Here is an 18,661-nt window from a genome sequence, read left to right on the forward strand (position 1 = left end):
ACACCCTCTCAATAATAATAAACAGGTAAGGATCGTTAACTGTAAACATGATAGTTGAGCACAAAAAACAGCTAACAGATGAATTATTAATAATTAAATTTTATGCTTATATATAGTATACACTCTCCAGCTACATATCAAGACAATGGTAAAAAATAATACGTGCACTAATTATTAATAAATTATCATGTTCGAATTAAATCAGTACTTTGCTGCACTGCTATAATGTTGACGATTTGACTACGCTTTGGACTCCTCCTCGACAGGTTTAGCTTCGGGGGCAGGCTCAAGCTGTTTTGGAGTATACGATCCCTTGGTACCCTCCACCTCAAAATCTCCTCCCTCAATTTCTCCATCCTCGGGCTTTGTCTTGCGACGAAAGAATCCGCACTGTGTGTGTGTGTGTGTGGGTGTGTGTGTGTGTGTGTGTGGGTGTGTGTGTGTGTGTGTGTGGGTGTGTGTGTGTGTGTGTGTGTGAGGGTGAGTAAATACAACAACCAGTGAACCTCTACAAATAAAGGATAAAGGAGCTCCCAAATGAAAGAGGGTAGCAATGGACAAAATCTGTTCCACTGTGTACAGAGCGAACGTACAGTGTGTACATTGTACAATTTAAGGACAGCGTCCTTTTAACACTACCATCACACTCTCAATAAAGCACCACCTGCTTCAATTCATAGCCTCTAGCTGTATACGTAATGTACATGTAATTAAGTATGCTATTCTAACCACTAATCATGCAGATTAACTCACGAAGTATAGCACGACGATGAGCACTACAAGGATGAGCAGTCCTCCCAGTACTGGCCACAATATGACATGGATAAGGATTCCCTGGTCTTCCATCATCGGGGCGGGACGCAGCATTACCATCGTCTGGAGGGAGGGGCAAGTTAAAATCAAGCAGCAATTAAGATGAGTTAACCATTCTTCACAGTGCCAGATATACATGTACATTCTCATTTTCAGCTAATAATTTACCTTACGTCAAGTGTATCATACTTAACACTACAAAGCCCCAAGAGCTGGTGAAAAAAAAAAAGTGTTGATAATCCCATGCACTCATGCCAGTGTTATATATCAAGTGTTTATTGTACATATATAACGACGCTTCTGTGCTCAACCAACCTGAGCAGTGTTGTCTGACAATATGTCCCTTGTGTAGAAACCACCATTGCTAACATCTTCATTGTTAGAGACAGTAGCGTGCGCCCGCAGGTTGTACACTCGCCTCCCATCACCAGTCTAGCAAGAATGAGGGCAGATTAATCAATAAAGTCAACACTTACAACAATACAGTACTAGCTGGTGTACAAATAATAATTATAGTATGGGATAACAGCAAATAATTATAAACAGTCCGCAATAAACACTGTATCTAGACAAAAATCGAGTTTTGATTTACTGTATAGCGGGAAATATTCGTGAGGTGCAAAATTTCACGTTTTTCCAGTGAACGCAATAAAACTGGGATAAACTCCCACGCACCGGTATTTCACATGCAACATTCTTGGTGAGTGTGGTTTCCTGGCATTGAAACACGACTATTACACCCACAAACATTTCTGCTGAGGGCTCTCGAGCCAAATAGCGAAAATGTGCACCCGCGAAAATTTCCCGCTATACGGTAGTACTAATTATAACCCTATGCTTTGCTGTAGGTCATAAATTATGTATCAACATAGAGATTGAATGGAGGTGAGCTAGCACAGTACATTATGAAGCTGATTCTGCTAACCAGTACATATCAACACTTAACAAATAATGAGGGGTACAAACAGAGCTACGCCATGTGGCTTGCTGTCTCACCAGAGTGGCAAAGAAACGATCATCGACACGAGTGTGCAGGGTGAAACTGACACTGTTGACAGGTAAGTCGGTGATGGAGCAAGAAAACATGGTACAAGCATCTGTATTCGCCATGCAGTCCTGTATGGAAGGGGATATAAGACTTACATAATTATTATTTTAACGACGTGCACATGTACATGTACATGTACGTATGATCTCATACACACGCAATCATGCAAGCTCAATAAAACATTCATCATAGCCAGACAAATTGCAAATCAGTGAATTGGTAAAAAATACACCAGTGAATAAATGTATGTATGGAGCATGGACTCACCAAGTCAAAGGTAACCTCCTGCCTCTTCCTCCTAGTGACTTTCTCTGGCCCACCTGCTGGGACCTCCCTGGCTGCCCTCGCAGCTCTACTCTCAGTCAGGGTCATGGTGGACCTCCTCTTTCTAGCAGTCCCCACAAACCCGCTGGTGTCCAAGTTATCTCTTGAGCACACTATCTGACTCTGGAGGCCGAGGAGGGGTGAGGGGTGAGGGGTGATTCATATAGAGACAAGCTTTAATATGAAGTACATGTATACGCATGTGTCATGTACACCGTATTACTAGAATGTTTTGCGAGCATCAAACATTTGCGACTTTGGAGGCTTGATTAATTATGGCAACAATAAAATCGCAAAACCTAAATTATTACTAGTAAATACACATGATCCTTACCAGAATGCAATAGTTAGATCGCAAAGGGTTAATTTTTCTGCTGATTTGGCTCATTCGCAAAGGTTTTTCACCCGCAAAATACTCTAGTAATACGGTAAGGTATAATGGTCAGGCCAACCACCACTTGTGCTCACATCACTTTTACCACCAATTTAACTGGTACTATAGTCATACAAAATGTATATCAATTTGCTGAAGTAGCCACTATGCAAAAATTTATGGGCAGGTCCACGTAATGTAAGAAAACACACACAGAGCTGCATCCAGGATTTTGGGTCAGAGGGGGTGAATGAAAAATGTAGGGGGGGGGGGGTGAAGTCATCGTACAAATGCCTATTAATGAATCTGGGGGGCGAAACTGTTCCCAGGGGGGGCGAATTACCCCCCTCGCCCCCCCTCAACGCAGCCCTGACACACACACGCAGTCTCAAACCATGCTATTAATGTTCCTCTACTCACGTTAACTGGGATGCGGATTAGATAGGGGTAGAGGTACGTCAGTTCTCCAGTAATAGCCATATCAGATGAGGGAAGATAGAGGTTTAGAATGCCATTTCTGATAGTAGAGGGTCCGGAGTTGTTCACGTTCACTAGCAGAGTGATCTCGTTACCAAGATTGCTTACACCATTCCCCAGTTCAGTGGCACTCTACAGTGAAGGGGGAGGGGTTAGTACTATAATCATATGGCGGGAAATGTTCGTGAGGTGCAAAAGTTTGCATTTTTCGAAGGCAGAGCAGTTAAAAACTGGGATAAACATGGCTAGTGCAAAAATTGACAAAAACGCACACAGAAAATTGCACACATTGCTTTATATACATGTACGTACAAGCTAGGGTATAGTAGCTAGTGCTGTCATTCATTGCATATAACATTCACTTACTGGTGCGACTGCACGGTATGTTCCTATTGCCGGGCTGAACTCACTGGATAAAGATAAAATGGAGGCACATAAATACATGTACTCGTATAACCATGTAGTTTTAAAAACTAAAATACCGTATAGCGGGTATATTTCAAGGGTATATAAATGTTTGCGGTTTTCGCTGATTTATAAGCATGTATCGCGAACATTTATACCCACGAATTTAATATCGCATGCATGCATGCTGCAGAAAGGTTGCTATTCCACAAAAAATAAATCCGTGAAAACTTTTCAACGGTTAATCCGCATTTACCCTCGAAATATATATCCACTATTATGGTGTCTGCACATAAATATAATTATAGTTTTAAAAGCTAACCCGGTAATAATTTCTCTAAATGTACGTAGCTTTTAGGAAGCTCTATTAACAGAGAAGTAATATCGAACATACATACAAAGCCATTAGTATGTGTTAGAGTTTCTTACATAGTCACTGCAAGGTTGGCTCTGGCAGTGGGTTGAAAGGTCAGAGTGCGGCCATTGTTGCTAAGGTTATTATCCACCCCGTTGGTGGCCGGGATCACTAGAAGAAGGTTTGACATGTCTGGCATCTCGTTGCCAATTAAAGAATCTGTGTTGTAACGAAACACAATCCTTGCATCTTCAGTCTGTGTGTGTGCGGGGGAGGGGGTGTGGGTGGGAATGAGGGGGCGTAGTGCTTTGTGTGGGGGAGGGGGCGTAGAAAGACTACACCGAGTAGTTCACACTTAAATTGTACAGTGAATGTAGCCAGTGTATACATACGATTCCAGGGTTGAGTCGTCGGATATCATATCGGCAGGTCACAGTGTTATTAACTCTCAGACCACAAATAATCTGCACAGAAAATGAAAATACCGTGTACAATATGAACTATGAACCTATGATTATATCCTACATGTGTGCATACTTAGTTACAGCCCGGTTACAGGGCTGTAACTAAGTATGCACACCGCACAGCATGTGTGTTTGGACCTGTGTTACATGAAAAGGTCACCTCTTTATTACAGCCACTGTTGGTCTGCCTAAAGTTGATCTCCAAAAACATGTAGAAACTTCACAGCATTGTCACAGCTAGTACATGTAGTTTGATCCCCCACACATTCTCCTCCCACACACTCTCCACACATGCACTCTCCACCCACACACTCTCCTCCCACACACTCTCCTCCCACACACTCTCCACACATGCACTCTCCACACACACACTCTCCTCCCACACGTTCTCCACCCACACACTCTCCTCCCACACATTCTCCACACACACACTCTCCACCCACACACTTACATTTCTTTCTCCAACGACTGTATTCACAAAGTCTGGTAGGTCAGAGATAACCAGTTGAATACCAGAGGCGGGCTCAATGCCAGCAACGTCATTATTGCGAATGCTTACGTCCACAATGTCGTTGGCCCCCATCATATTCGCCACCACCCTGTAGGAGGCAATAAAAGACGAGTCAGGAGGTAACACTCAGGAGGCAATAAAGGACGAGTCAAAAAGTAACCATATATCAGGTTTCGAATGAGAATTGAATTGTAATCGGAAGCCACGCCTTTAATCTTTGCACGATAATTCTAATTAAAGAACAATTTCGTGGACTTAATTATCGTGTAGGATATTGCTAACCCACGAAATCAGCGAAAATTTCGCGCTTATAGTTACGGTACTCACAGAAATGGTTGAGGGAAAGGGCTGCTGAACATGAGGTCATTGGTACAAGTATCGTTGCCGCACACATTCCTAACAGGCACCTGACATGAAGAACACAGATCATACATGATTAACTTGGACAAACAACACAAGCCTTGGGAGTGGCAAAGAAAGGGCAGAGAATTGTTATAGGTAGGTACTAGGGTTTCATATAGGATTAAAAGTTGGGGGGGGGGGGCAACATTTTTGGCTAGTCCCACATTATTTTGTTGACCACACCCCTATTACATGCTAGTGCATCACAGTAGATCTAGTTACGTATTGCACATCACAGACAGTACTAATGTGATGATGTTATTATATACTTGGGGGGGAGGTTCCCCTGCCCTCCCCGCCCCCCCCTGGTCTATATATAGCCTCACCTCTGCCGTTGTGTCCCCACGGTGTCTGAGGCTAGGGAAGGGGGAGAGGCTGGTCACTGCCTGGTTACCACTCACTGGACTGTTGACAGTGCGCTCAATGGCTACAAGCGAGATACTGAACCTGTACGGGCTGAAATCCGATATATCTTGCTGTGTGTGTGTGTGGGGGGAGGGGGAGGGTGATAGCAGTGCTTTGTGTGTGTGTGTGTGTGTGTGTGTGTGTGTGTAGGGGTGTGCGTGGGCGTGACTCACGTCAGTGTATACGGTGACGGTTGGCGACACATCAGTATCGGGTGCTGGGAATGTGAAGGTTCCCTTGCCAATGGTAGCGACATTGTTCTGGGAATCAAAGAACACGCGTCGGCCATCATCACCGATGATCTCCCGTACTTCAAAATTCACACCTGTGCACATTGCGAGAAAATAATTAACTGATATGGATGACAGATTTCGGAATAGGACAAATCTTGTGATTTTAGTTTTCACTCCTCGCACACAGAGTGACAAGTTACCAACTTTACAAGTGGTAAAGATCATCATACATGGACATGCAATATTAGCTACAATCTGGTAAAGGGTCATCACATATAGATGCACACTTACTGAGCATGTTATCCAAACCGGTTCCATTGAACCTTGCTGTGATCGTCAGTTCAAAACTGCAAACAAAACATCATGAATCACTACATGCAAGACAGCAGCAATAATAATATATAAGGGTTCATATAAGGGTTCATATAAGGGTTCATATACATTGTAAGGGTTCATATAAGGGTTCATATAAGGGTTCATACATGTATAAGGGTTCATATAAGGGTTCATATAAGGGTTCATATAAGGGTTCATATAAGGGTTCATATAAGGGTTCATATAAGGGTTCATATTTAAGGGTTCACTCAATGATGCAAAGTAAACGAGAATGAAGCGAGAACGTGGCTAGAACCCTATAGAAGCCAGTTAGTGTTCGTCACATTGCAACCGTTAAGCAGCTGGAACACACACACAGACACACACACAGTCAGCTTTACCGTATCCCTCGTGCGGCTACGCCTCGAGGCATATTCATAATGTACTAGCTACTATATATATATAAACGTACTTCATTTGATTGTCTACATCCACCTCAATGCCGGGTACAGAGGTCACGAAGATATCTGCCACTGGTAGACTCCTGCATATAATAATTAAAGAATAAAATCTCAGCAACTCTTTCAGATGGTATACATGTAACTTAGAGCGGGCCATAATTTCTTCTTTTCAGGCCCATGGTGAAAACAGCCCCAAGACACTATCTTAATAAGCTTATTGTAAAGCTGTCAGAAAATCATAAAAGTGACCAACTGAACTAAAGTGATGGCCATTCAAAGATGCTTCATTTAACTAAAGCTAAAGCTGGGGTCCCCTGCATTTTTAGTTAGTGCTTTACTGATGGTCCAGATTTTTTGAATTAGCACCGGGAAACTAAAATGTATACCGGTATATAATTATGGGGATTCGAGAAATTTAGCCCTGCCCATTCCAATACGACCCTACAGACTCTCACCTCAACACAAAGACTGCCTGAGACTCGTAGGCTCCGACAATGAGATCTGCACACAGTGTTATAGTCACATAAACAACAGGTGTGTGTTTACTGAACCATGCAGCACATCACGTACACTAGTGGCTCTAGATATACTGTATAGCGGGGAATTTTCGTGGGTTCTAATATTTGTATTTCAATGCCAGGAAACCACACCCACCAATAGCGAATACCGGTGCGTGGGAGTTTATCCCAGGAACTGCTCTGCCCCCGAAAAACGCAAAATGTTACACCTCACGAAAATTTCTCGCTATGCGGTATATATACATGACAATAATAATGTACTTTACAAACTCATATTTTATTGACAACTGCTTTCTTTGTAACGTTAGCTATAAATCGCAAATGTGATTATTTTCATTGATGGTCGTGTATAGTAATTAAAGGGGCATTCCCTTTCATTGCTCATAATTGCTCATACCATTGTATCCGTTGTTGTCCACATCGACACCACTGAAGAGTGACCAACCAAACGTGAGTAGCTCAGCACCCACCATCACGTTAGAGCGAAGTGTGGACGCAAATATCTGTCATGTGACAAAGATCGATATAAAAATCACTCAATCAATTCATAGTTTCAGTTATTACATGTCTCAAAAGCTTGTTATTGTTATTCGCTTTTGCTGACACTATACACCCGACACAGGTAGCTACTATAGCTATGTGTACATATACAGAGTGTGATATCATAATCATGGCTGCTTTCGTTAATAGCCTAATAGCGACTAACCATAAACGGTTTCTGTGTAGCTGTCTCGGTCATGTTGGCTCTACCATAGTATATGAACACAGCGCCCGTATCAGATACACCCTCGTTCATGTAGTAGGGAGCACCCACTGCAAAGTCTGTGAGTGTGGTGTGGGCGTGGGTGTGTGTGTGTGTGTGTGTGAGAGTGGGGTTCAGAGTACAAGGTAAGCTTGTAGTACTTATAACTCAATTATGTTACAGCTAGGCTTCCCAACAAATTGTTGCCCCATTTGAGTACACACATTATCGATAAATAGAATTTGTAAAAGTGCGTATCACACGCACACTAGTGAACTCCACATCTAGAGGGCAAACCAAAGTGGTGGGCTTTAATTATTGCAGTATATGCAAGATTGGAACAGGCTAGAGTACTGCACACTGTACCTGGCTGTATTAACAGGGCTACTTGCACATGCACACAGTGACCAGGATCATTTTATTTCAGGCCTAAATTGTGTATTTTCTGAAAAGAAAAAAAACGTGGTGCTTTTTCAGAATCCGGCCTGATTTTGGAGCTAACTTTGAACGCACAATACATACTACAAATTGCTCTATTGTGAGCTCATGTTCTTTATGAATAGTGCGTGGATCACAACACAACAGGTAGGAGTGAATTGAGAGGCAGCCAACATTCAAGCTTTACATAAGTAATTAGACATACATAATTAATTTATAAGGAGCTGTGGAATGCGTATCCATCATTCCTCATTATCGCAAACAAAACTTGCATGCAAGCAACATGCACATGTATACATGTACATGTACATGTATACATGTGCATGTACATGTATACATGCACATGCACATGCACATGCATATACTGCACAGTGGACCCTCTAAATATGGACTCCCTCGATACAGGGAATAAATAAAATGCCCTATTTTTCTACTTCCAACCAAGTCCCCCATCTTAATAGAAGCAATTGACCCCTAATCAGGACTACAGGAAATGTGGTTACACTGCACGTACCATACAGGCTACAATGTCGTGCATTATGTAATCTATATACCGTATAGCGCGACATTTTCGAGGGGCTATTTAATTTTCGCTGATTTCGTGGGTTAGCAATCCTACACGAAAATTAAGTCCACGAAAAGTGTTCTTTAATATAGAATTATCTGCTATAACGTGCAACTTTAGATAAAAGGCGTGGCTTCCGGTAAGCAATCATTCCACGAACATTGTGCAACGAATTGCTTTTAGAGGCCAATCCACGAAATATAAGTGCCTCGAAAATTTCGCGCTATACGGTATAGATGATTTGACGTACCGTTGTATCCATCCCGATCTATATCTCCCAGGAAAGCAACGGAAGTGCCGAACCTCGCCCTTGCCCCACCCACAAAAGAGAGGGGAGATTCCACAACCAGGTCATCACCAGACAGCGTACCCTGGAGGAGGAGGAGGGGGGGAAGCAAAATCAATTAAAACTGTGCATGTCCATGTGTAGTGCCCATTATAAATAATAGTTAGACACTGTTCAGGAAGTTTCTACATGATTTAGAAGCCCCAAGGGCTGGTTGTAGTATCCCGAACGTAGTGAGGGTTCTACTAGCCCTGAGGGCTTCTAAATCATTGTAGTTATGCCTCAGGCTAGATCACTATAGCTTACACGTACCAAGTCAAAGTAATAATATAATAGAAGTTTGTACGACTACGGTACCTTACCTGCAAGTTTCTGACGATGTACACTCTCCCTCTCTCCACGGAAGGAGCACCGTTGGTAGTGTACATTGAATACATGGGAGCACCAACCAGCACCTCGTCATATCTGCATGCATGGAGGGACATCCAATCAAGTAAAAGATGTACAGACATGTGTGTGATCTACAGTACACCTAGTGTGCAAATGAGTCAATTCATTGATGAACGAGGAACATACAAGGAAAACAGAGGGGTAGCGAGGTCCAAAAATTTTATAATCATAGCCGTAAAACTCACCTATCATTGTTCAGATCGCCAGCTGCTAGTGAATAGCCGAAGAACTCAGCCAACTAGAGAGAAAATTAAGAATACAGGAACATGTCAATTGTTGTCTACAAAATTTATTTTCTTATTAAAAAAAAAACTGGGCCAGTCCGGGAGTCGAACCCGGGACCTCTCGCACCCTAAGCGAGAATCATGCCACTAGACCAACTGGCCACGTTGAAAACAAATAATATTGAATTGTCTAAAAAGCACATTTGCAATACCTGAGAGCCAGTAGCTGGAGTTACTATGGGGTTATCTAAAGTGGTTGAGGTATTGTACACGATGAGTTGGCCGTTGTAGTCATCACCAGCTCGAGGCACACTGGCAACCAAATCTGTAGAAATGTCCGCATTAAAACCCAGTGTGATGTACACAAATTGTTCTAAAAATCTATACATAATTATGCTAAATATAAAAATGCAGCAACAATCTACAATTGCAGTCAGTATAATATACTTACTTGGAGGAGGAGGTACTCCATCAACATTTTGAATCAGTATGTAAGCATTGATCACTTGAAATCCTACAAAGAGAAAGTGTACATGTACATGTATAATCTCAACATTTTGTTGAAAATGTACGTGCATGTACATGTATATGCATAACGTAGGTAGTGTCCTGTGGTCCAGCTATAGGCTACAGTACAGTGACAAGTATTATACATGCAATGCACAAGGGGTAGGAAAATCAAGTTTGGAGAGACTTAGAGGGCTCTGCATAGAGGGCTCTGCATAGAGGGCTCTGCATAGAGGGCTCTGCATAAGGTGTGTATATAGTGTTTCCTGGGTTTGGTGGTGGGCAACAAGCATCATTTCAGAATTAAGCCACACCCTGGCACAAACATTTTGGACTTCCGTTGCCAATCCCTCTTTCCTTAATGTACTTTCCTTCCCCGTTCCCCCCCCCTTGTGTACCTTGATATAGGTCAACATTTACACTGTTAACTCCAGCAGGTGTTCCCAGTGTAAAGCTAGTGGTAGAAGTCACACCGACAGTGCTGACACTGGCCAGTAGCCCACGGTTAGCAGAATGGCCAGGAGCTGACACAACGAACTGGTTATCCTGTAGTAATGTGAGTTGTCTCAATAGAGAGGTGGTCTCTTTAGGGAGGTCAATAGTGATAGCATTGTAGGGACAGTACTGAGTGGTCTCAATAGAGAGGTGGTCATATAATTACATAGATAAACTTTAATTTGTGATGGCATTAAGTCAGAGAAGGAATGCCAGGATCAATGGGGTCACTTTTAATGATAATTTAGAAAATGGGCATGTCCCTTAAATGCGCATGCGCGGTGCAGCTGTTCTATGGAGACAGGCCCGCAGACAACCATGCGGCACTGTTGTTTATCAATAAAATGGGTGGATTAAGGCGTGGTTTATCTATTCAGTTATCCAGCCTGCCTCTGGAACCAAGGTGTCCGGATAATCAAGGTTGTACTGTAGATCTATCCAGTGCAGCAAATACCAGTACATCAACTTTCCATATCTTGTGGTAGCCTCGAGACCAGCCGTTCGTTATCTGAAAGAACGCCTGGTCAAGTTCTAATGTGCAACTTGTCTAGCTCAGTCAGCGTTTTATAGCATCATAATGATATTCATGGGTAATACACCTTGTGCGGGCAATTACCGGTCCAAGAAATTCCTGGACCATAGAACGAGTGCTACATTGGAACTTGACTAGGCGTTCTTTCAGATAACGAACGGCTGGTCTCGAGGCTAATCTTGTGGTTAGAAAAATGCAATAAAAAGTCAAAGGTTGCAATTAAATCCTGGATCTCCTATGTCAAGCTGGTTTGTCTGGGCTATATCAAGCTAGTGGTGGTGCAGGGGCGCGAAGGATAACTCAGGTTTACATGTAAAACATAAGCCCATGTGGTGTTTTAATTTTGATCCTGGCATTCCTCTTACATTCACAACTATAGATGTCCCTCCTAGACAGAAAGAGCCATGTACAGTGCCAGCACCATTCCTGCCAGAGTTTAATACAGTCCCAGCTGTGTGTGTGCATGTGTGTGTGTGTGTGTGTGTGTGTGTGTGTGTGTGTGTGTGTGTGTGTGTGTGTGTGTGTGGGTGTGTGTGTGGGGGGGGGAGGGATTAGGTAACACAATTCAGGTGTCATACAGGATTTTGAAGTAGAGGGGGAAAAAGGCACGCTTAAAATAATTATATGTAAGCCCTTAATTGGAATGACACGTCAGATGATCTTTCTTACAGCAGGGGGAAATGGCGGTGAATCCTGTAAGGTCTCGACCACCATGGTAACACACCCCTCGAGTGAAAATTGCACTAGACTGAAAGTAGCCGAACTTCCAGCGAGGAGCACATGCCTGAGAAAAATGCACAAATTAAACTGTGGACTCCATATGTAATAAAAACAGACTCTACAAAATGTGAATGAAACTCTGCATGTGCATACCGTATAGCGGGTAATTTTCGGGGGACAAAATATTCGTGGTTATGCGAGCATAATTGAGAATAATAGGTATTAGCAAGAGTGCATGAGTTTCTTGTACTCCTGGTATTACGAATTATGCATGAATAAACAGTAGAGTGGGCCACAATTATTTTCTTGGATTTTGAGAAGTGGGTTTTCAAATGAAAGCTTCATCTCAAGTTAAGGCTAGTTTTGCTTACTTTGAAGGCCATTGGCTGTCTCTTCAGACTCGTGTGTAGCAAAATCTGCTGCTATTCTTCCTATAATAGCCCTGCCGCAGCTATTCTTAGTTGTCGGAGTGGGAAAAGAGCTGCAAAAATTCCACTGCCAATAACTAGAACTAAAGTGCAAACCCTCGGCTGGTGACATGATTATAAAGAAACCAGAAGAGTGAGTAGTGATGTATGACTGAGAGCTATCTAGCACAGCAACTCAGGAGCAATAAAACTAAACCAGGCTGAGAATAGAGTTTTAGTGGTACATAGACATGCACTGTAGACGGAGCCTTAGATAAGTATGGCTCCTGTCGATTTTTTTTGTCCTGGACAGCTAAGAGACAGTCAGTCACAATTCTAGCTTTCTATTGTAGTGACTCTTTTCCATTGTTTGGTACGAGATCACTTCAGCTGTAAATACGTAGAGTACCTTGAATAAAGGACGCGCATAGCTAGCTGCCGGCGTGCAAATTCAAGCTTCTTCGCTTAATTTGCTTGTTTTTATTTGATAACAAAGCTTTAATATCAAAATCTGCCATTGTTAAAACTAATAACTTGTTGTGTGAAGGCTATCCATGCTGTAAACGCAGCGCTATGGCATGCAGGTAAGCAGGATTACACATTACAAACAGACAAACAAATTCAAACGACTACTATACCCGCTGGCCGCAGCACGGCCTAGGGTAATGAGTAGGCATATTGCATCAATAATGTTGCATGTTGCGCATGCTTAGTCTACTAATAATTATGGACTTTGAATTTTTAGATGAAAATGCCACTTACCACAAAGATGTCCCCGGTGCTGTAGAGCACTGATCCAAGTAATTGTCCTTCCTTATCATCGTACTGATTAAAGATACCATTAACTGAAGCCCTTGCCTCTGCATTGGCTGTTGGAGGGAGAGGTATACATGATTACAGGTTAGTCTCCTTATGGAGGTTAAGCATGTAGGGACAGTGGTCTCAATAGAGAGGTGGTCTCTTTAGGGAGGTCAACAGTGATAGCATTGTAGGGACAGTGGTCTCAATAGAGAGGTGGTCTCTTTAGGGAGGTCAATAGTGATGCATTGTAGGGACAGTACTGAGTGGTCTCAATAGAGAGGTGGTTTCTTTAGGGAGGTCAATAGTGATAGCATTGTAGGGACAGTACTGAGTGGTCTCAATAGAGAGGTGGTTTCTTTAGGGAGGTCAACAGTGATAGCATTGTAGGGACAGTACTAAGTGGTCTCAATAGAGAGGTCAATAGTGTGAGCATGAGCTAATACACAATGTACTAATGGCTGAATGCTACAGGAATGTACATGTACATGCAGATTATTGTAATATGATTCAGATACACCGAAACAAATTGAGTTGAACGTACGTGCTTGGTCAAAGAGCCTTCCTTCACAAAACTCATCTGGTGGTACATCCGTACCCAGCTGTACTGAACCCATATTGTTAGCGAGGAGCTCGTTATCGATGTACGAAGATGTATTCCCCCTCACGCCCTCACAGGCGCCCGGAGTAAGGGGGCAACTGTACACAAGACCTGTTCGATCCTGTCTCGGTAGAAAAGGATCAGTCAAGCTCAGTCCACCATTGAAGGTGCCCCAGGGAGCTCCGACTATGAGCCTGTGGGAAGGGAGGGGTCAAGTAAACTTCGAAGGGTTTATTCAAGTGGGCTTATTTTCGCGAGGGTATGGCAAGTATGCCAGTACATGTACTGGAGTTTAAAGAATCTTTGCAATACGCCAGTAAAATGTTGCATAGAGCATTATGTTTAATATGGATTTTGTGTACACACTGTGGTCTGAGCATATAGTCCATATAAGGAACCACAGTGCTCAACACTTTTATTCGCGTTGCAAATATTCTGCAAACTCCAGTAGTGCCAATCTATTGGGGGGAGAAATAGACCTCGTTTTATTGTCATCGATTAATCGATCCTAGTGTGACATGTAGGCCTCTATAAGCACACCGTCCGTATACATGTACATGTAAGAGCGACTGAAAATGGCCGCTTGAGATTCAAGTTCTTGCAGGCACCGTATAACAAGCGAGTTATTTTTTCGAGGCACTCAATTTTCACGGATTGCTCAAACTAAACATTGCAGGATTTATTTTCGAGGATAAAGGTTTAAATGACCACACCCCTACAGTAGAGAGGGTTCAAATGACCACACCCCTACAGTAGAGAGGTTCAAATGACCACACCCCTACAGTAGAGAGGTTCAAATGACCACACCCCTACAGTAGAGAGGATCGAGGTACTAAATTTTCATGTTTCTGGGTCAATCCTCGAAAATAACCAGCTATACGGTATTTGGATAAATACATGTGGATACATTTCTAGAGACCATGTGCCTAATGGTGCATTAAAAATACACTGGAAGTTAACCATAAATTTACTTACCGTACGTATTACTAGAAGGTTTTGAGAGCATCAAACATATGCAAAATTTAATCAATTCGCAACAATAAAATCGCAAAACCTAAATTATTACCAGTTAGTAAATACACACGATCCTTGCCAGAACGCAATAGTTAGAGCGCAAAGGGTCAACTTTTCTGCTGATTTGGCTCATTCGCAAATTTTTTTCACCAGAAAATATTCTAGTAAACGCGGTATGTACACTTGTACAACTACTAAAGTAATCAATGAATACAGGTAACGACTTTTCTTTGACTTTCATATACTGTGAATAGAATTAGACCTGCTATCACAATATGACCTATACTCGAGAGACACACAGCTGACAATGATAATTAAACTATACACAAAGTTAATGACACACTCTCATACAGAACCACAGCAGCGGCGTGGAGTCGTGGGGCAGAAAATAGCTGTGTATACAAGCTAGTCTAGTGACAATCCAGACTCTTATTCTCACAATCTGGAGTATTTGTTATGTACATGTTTGTTTGCTCATTTCTGTCTTAATATTATTCCCCTCCCTTTAGGGCTACCTTTGCATTCAGTTGTTACTTGGTTTCGTCCTTATTAAATGATTAAAGCTGGTACAGTAAAACCTCCATTATCCGGCCCTCTATTACATAGAACCTTGATTATCCGTTTGGCAATTTTCTCTAAAAATGGCCGTGTCCCCTTATGGGCATGCGCAATTAACAGCTGTTACCATGGACACAGGCATGTGTATTTTTCGCGCAGACGCGAGTGCCCACGCGCACTAAACTTGCACAAATAAGTGGGTAGATCAAGGCGTGGTTTATCTATTGACGTAATCATTCATGCATTTATATCTGGCCTGCCTCTGGAACCAAGGTTGTCTGGATAATGTTTTACTGTATTATGTACTTCAGGTGGTTTTTTTTTGCAATGCCCCAAAGTATACAGTGACCAGCAGATCGGGCAGTATCACTTCACTGAGAGGTGATACAGCGTATACGCTCATAAGCTACAAGAAGTGTGAATGGGACATATCAATCAATTAAAATTAATGCCAAATCATCTGAATAGAATAAAATGAGTTACTGAACACTAAGAAGTAACCAAAATAGGGCAGCCTAAAATGCCTGGGGACACATGATTGGTTGTACGCTGACATTAAAGATCGCGAACACACAATCATTAATTTTTGTGGACTAACTAGCAATCTTTTAGCGCATGCGATGTTGATAATTATGCTTATATTAATTAGCGAAACTTGATACCCTCAAAATATAGGCCACAGAGCATGACAATCGGTCAGTACTGGTGTTTATTATTCCGATAACACAAAATATTATGCTATGATGCAACTATCATTATATTATCGGGCCGACGAACAGACACACAATTATATATAATTATATTTGACCGTATGTCTCTAGATAAACAAAACATTGTTCACATATTGAAACAATTTTTTAAACAAACAAACAGTACTTTTTAAATATTCCACGATTCACTAAAACAATGATTATAATTAGAGTTACAATATTTCACACTGTTAATAAGGTGTATGGTACACGCAGATGTTAGCAGAATGCCTGCGTCATATGTTTTGATTAGACAAATATTAATGGTATGCACATTTCAAGCATTATAAATGTACATGTGCAGTCCAAAGACATGAAAACATTCCTGCCAATTGTGCCATCTCAAGCTGTGAGACTGCATGATCAACTTGTCACTATTAATAGATCACCCTTCCCCATAAAAATAATACTGACCAAAAGGGATCATAATCTTCATCGCATACTTTTAGTATCCTCATTTTATAAAGCTACTATATATAATGTGTTATCATTATCGCATGACATGATATACATGTACATGAAAGTGATGAGGCTTCAAAAGATTATACTAGACAACCTGTACACTACTTGTATATTGCTGGTATTTATAAGACACCATCACACCATCATACACACACAGTCTTAATTAAGGTGACAAAGCCATGAGAATTCACATGTAGTTGTGGTGTGTGCGTGCATGTGTACCGTGTGTGTGTGTGTGTCTGAGATCATCTTCCTGGGTGCACTGCCAGACTATCCAGTTACAACACTACCAGCTCACCAACATACATGTACATGTAAGTTGTAGCAACACAACAGTAAAGCCCAAAATTGATATCACAGTACTGTTCACAGAATACTAGTAATCAAGGTACCAGTAACTATTGGCATATTTAAGTAACTCTCCAATGTCAAGGGGCTAATGTTAACAAACAGTGGGTACCTATTGTGTACACTTGAACAGAGTAGTCTCAAGGGAATGTAACAAGGAAGCTACACCATACTAGTTACACACACACACTCTGGGTATAGCTAGAAGGGAGTCAGGGACACATGTACAGTCATGTAGCTAGCTAGGGGAGTCAGGGACACACGTACAGTCATGTATTTTTATGTACAGTACCCATGCACGTATAATTGCGAACCAACAGATAAGGACGTATATTCTAATTATAGTATAGGATCACACAACAAACTTCCCGTTGTGCATGCCAAAGGCTAGCTCAAGTAAAGCCATCAAAGCCTTATATTTGGCTACTAAAATTAGCTTCCTATATTAAATCATAAAGGGACAAGTTAGACCATAAATGGTTTCTACAATAATTATAACATAATCATACAAGACACCCCGTGCATGGCCGGCTATAATTATACATTCAAAAGCATTACCTACGGTATCGACTTTAAAATTACAAATAGCTATATAGCTCTATCCATGAACGTTCCACAGTTAGTTTTACTAACGTGTTCATCAAAAGTGTTTTAATAGGAAACGAGTGTGAGCACTTGATATCACATTATTAAATGATGTGTGCGAGGCTAATAAAGTAGTGGGTAGGTTACTAAAAATAAATTAATAGGCTGTATAATAATTATCTACTGAGACAAGTACTGTTTGCATATACCGGTATAGCGGGTATATTTCAAAGGTATGCGATTTTCGCTGATTAAACATGCACCGCTAACGTTCATACCCACGAATTTAATAGCACATGCATGCATGCTGCAAAGAGGCTGCTATTCCTTTGCAAAATTAAATCCACGAAATCCTTTCAAACGGTCTTTCAGCAAAAGTTTATACCATCGACAAAATATACCCGCTATACGATAGGCTGATAAGACATAGTGCTGTTAGCAGCAGCAAGCACACAGCGTGTAGGGTGACCGGTAATAAGTAATACTGCCGTGTAGGGTGACCATAATACTGCCATGTAGGGTGACCAGTAATAAGTAATACTGCCGTGTAGGGTGACCAGTAATAAGTAATACTGCGTGTAGGGTGACCAGTAATAAGTGTGCACTACACAGTCAACACCATTTACTAGGTTGAACAATAATATTAATAACTATGCTCACCTTAGCTTGCTTAGTGATTCATCTATAGTGTCTGTAGGATTAGCAGTTTCTGTTGCGTGGAATATAGCAGCCCAGCCAAAGTAGTCATTTGTATTCTGATCACCACTCCTGTCAGGGGATATTCTCAGGACAGGTTCTCGTACATCCACATTGTTCTGGTTTTGTGCTATGCCTTCCCAGACGCACACCGTCGCGAAGCAAAATAGACAGAGTAATCGCGACATTTCGCCCTATAGTTGAGCTCAGGTTAGTATCTACCACTCACTATCTTAGTAGAGCAGCTAGAGATATGTTTTGACGTTCTTTGATCATAAACACAAACTTGTTAACAGCGCTTGGGAGGGGTCCTGAGGTTTACTTAGACTTTAAACCACGCCTTTCAACTCGAGATAGGGACTTTCCCGCAGGAGGGGGTC

The 18,661-nt window shown here is 41.8% G+C and overlaps 1 protein-coding gene and 1 non-coding gene across 2 annotated transcripts; both read right to left on the minus strand.

The window, feature by feature from the left end:
- Window positions 1–26: 26 nt before the first annotated feature.
- On the minus strand, window positions 27–18,597 carry LOC135347252 (integrin alpha-IIb-like). Its single transcript, XM_064545143.1, has 29 exons — window positions 18,246–18,597; window positions 13,813–14,063; window positions 13,233–13,339; window positions 12,013–12,127; window positions 11,709–11,794; window positions 10,715–10,862; window positions 10,261–10,323; window positions 10,022–10,134; window positions 9,771–9,823; window positions 9,498–9,600; window positions 9,100–9,220; window positions 7,811–7,926; window positions 7,502–7,607; window positions 7,042–7,087; window positions 6,598–6,669; window positions 6,102–6,157; window positions 5,751–5,902; window positions 5,499–5,648; window positions 5,098–5,177; window positions 4,711–4,858; window positions 4,188–4,259; window positions 3,870–4,051; window positions 3,402–3,444; window positions 2,979–3,167; window positions 2,129–2,308; window positions 1,810–1,929; window positions 1,129–1,245; window positions 754–876; window positions 27–390 (listed from the first exon to the last, which is right to left on the minus strand). Exons 1-29 carry the CDS (start codon window positions 18,467–18,469, stop codon window positions 241–243), a joined length of 3,486 nt encoding a protein of 1,161 aa, XP_064401213.1. The 5' UTR covers window positions 18,470–18,597; the 3' UTR covers window positions 27–240.
- Trnap-agg (transfer RNA proline (anticodon AGG)) lies at window positions 9,900–9,971 on the minus strand. Its single transcript has one exon. It is a non-coding gene; the product is annotated as a tRNA-Pro (tRNA).
- Window positions 18,598–18,661: the final 64 nt, after the last annotated feature.

This window comes from Halichondria panicea, chromosome 14 (assembly GCF_963675165.1).
Source record: "Halichondria panicea chromosome 14, odHalPani1.1, whole genome shotgun sequence".
Taxonomy (NCBI): domain Eukaryota; kingdom Metazoa; phylum Porifera; class Demospongiae; order Suberitida; family Halichondriidae; genus Halichondria; species Halichondria panicea.

What these genes read in the sequence shown, in the direction of transcription:
- LOC135347252 (XM_064545143.1), bottom strand. Translation starts at nt 18,469, where the DNA reads ATGTCGCGATTACTCTGTCTATTTTGCTTCGCGACGGTGTGCGTCTGG. An exon ending in TGGAGTACCTCCTCCTCCAA is followed by an intron (nt 10,135 to 10,260) that starts GTAAGTATATTA and finishes ACATTTCTACAG; the next exon opens with ATTTGGTTGCCAGTGTGCCT. An exon ending in CTCCAGCTACTGGCTCTCAG is followed by an intron (nt 9,824 to 10,021) that starts GTATTGCAAATG and finishes TTTTCTCTCTAG; the next exon opens with TTGGCTGAGTTCTTCGGCTA.